Source organism: Triplophysa rosa, linkage group LG24, assembly GCF_024868665.1.
Source record: "Triplophysa rosa linkage group LG24, Trosa_1v2, whole genome shotgun sequence".
Taxonomy (NCBI): Eukaryota; Metazoa; Chordata; class Actinopteri; order Cypriniformes; family Nemacheilidae; genus Triplophysa; species Triplophysa rosa.
The window spans coordinates 11,463,857-11,465,726 of NC_079913.1; the positions used below are offsets into that span (position 1 = coordinate 11,463,857).

The 1,870-nt window shown below is 39.5% G+C and overlaps 1 protein-coding gene across 1 annotated transcript in view; it reads left to right on the plus strand.

Annotated features, from left to right (window-relative positions):
- The window catches only part of LOC130547497 (uncharacterized), a 112,524-nt gene that overhangs the window by 1,540 nt on the left and 109,114 nt on the right, over positions 1-1,870 (plus strand). Inside the window, exons 2-8 of the mRNA XM_057323460.1 lie at positions 99-273; positions 406-484; positions 564-654; positions 893-1,070; positions 1,207-1,285; positions 1,365-1,440; positions 1,607-1,776. Of these exons, the coding sequence (XP_057179443.1) occupies positions 99-273; positions 406-484; positions 564-654; positions 893-1,070; positions 1,207-1,285; positions 1,365-1,440; positions 1,607-1,776 (848 nt within the window). The remainder of the gene's footprint in view (positions 1-98; positions 274-405; positions 485-563; positions 655-892; positions 1,071-1,206; positions 1,286-1,364; positions 1,441-1,606; positions 1,777-1,870) is intronic.

Genomic DNA, 1,870 nt, shown 5'->3' on the forward strand with positions numbered 1-1,870 from the left:
CTTGTTTTCATGAGCTTTACTAGTATTTAAAGGTTGCAACAACATATCAATCAATGGAAGAACAGGTGCTTCAATTACTGTCTGTGGTTTGTTCTCAGCAGCTTCTCCACAGAGTCAAGACGCTAAAGACAGGCCAAAAAACATTCAGCCTGTTCTTCCACTGGCCCCAAAACCAGCATCAGGACCAGTTCCTATTTCAAGCCACACCCCTCATATCAAGACCTCCCCCGTCCAACCTCCGCACGTGACCTCCTCAAAAAGATCTGTGGCTCAGTAAGTTTTGCTTATCTTCTATTAGCTTCAATATTTGTAATGTTTACATGTGATTATTAATCAGACATCAGTTGTTTAGTGTTTGAATATTTGCAGACACACTTCTTAACAATATTTTATATGTATTTATAGACCTTCATCCGTGTGCTTTGATGCTGCACCTGAACTGGAAGAACCAAGTGCCAAGTGTCGCCGTTTAGATGCCTCACAGGTTAGATTTATTCCAGAGCTCTGATCTTAACTAATTTCTTATTGTACATGCATTAAATCTCTGTTTGTTGTATTTACAGAAAAATCCTACAGAGAAAATACAGAAGAAGATACTGTTACGGCGTCTTGCCTGGCCTACACCTCCTGTGCCTTCAGATGAGAAGAAAATCTGTAAGTTAATACATTTGTGCATTTGAAATTCGGGGCAATGCTTTTCTGTGATGCTTTTAGTCAGGCCTGAAAAATCAGCACCTTTTAATGCAAATTATTAATGCAATGCTTTAGTTACTAAAAAGTTACATAAGTATCAACTTGTTTTCATGAGCTTTACTAGTATTTAAAGGTTGCAACAACATATCAATCAATGGAAGAACAGGTGCTTCAATTACTGTCTGTGGTTTGTTCTCAGCAGCAGCTTCTCCACAGAGTCAAGACGCTAAAGACAGGCCAAAAAACATTCAGCCTGTTCTTCCACTGGCCCCCAAACCAGCATCAGGACCAGTTCCTATTTCAAGCCACACCCCTCGAGTCAAGACCTTCCCAATCCACGCTCCAAAAGTGACGTCCTCAGACAGATCTGTGGCTCAGTAAGTTTAGCAAATCTTCTCTGTATTAGCTTAAATGTTTGTAATTTTTACCTGTGATTATTAATCAGACATCAGTTGTTTAGTGTTTGAATATTTGCAGACACACTTCTTAACAATATTTTATATGTATTTATAGACCTTCATCCGTGTGCATTGATCCTGTATCTGACCTGGAGGATCCAAGTGCCAAGTGTCGCCGTTTAGATGCCTCACAGGTTAGATTTATTCCAGAGCTCTGATCTTAACTAATCTCTTATTGTACATGCATTAAATCTCTGTTTGTTGCATTTACAGGAAAATCCTACAGAGAAAATACAGAAGAAGATACTGTTACGGCGTCTTGCCCGGCCTACACCTCCTGCACCTTCTGGTGAGAAGAAAATCTGTAAATTAATACATTTGTTCATTTTACATTCAAGGCAATTACATAAGTATCAACTTGTTTTCATGAGCTTTACTAGTATTTAAAGGTTGCAGAAACATATCAATCGATGGAAGAACAGGTGCTTCAATTACTGTCTGTGGATTGTTCTCAGCAGCTTCTCCACAGAGTCAAGACGCTAAAGACAGGCCAAAAAACATTCAGCCTGTTCTTCCACTGGCCCCCAAACCAGCACCAGTTCCTATTTCAAGCCACACCCCTTATATCAAGACCGCCCCCGTCCAACCTCCGCGCTTGACCTTCTCAAAAAGACCTGTGGCTGAAGTAAGTTTTGCTTATCTTCTATTAGCTTAAATATTTGTAATGTTTACATGTGATTATTAATCAGACATCAGTTGTTTAGTGTTTGAATATTTGC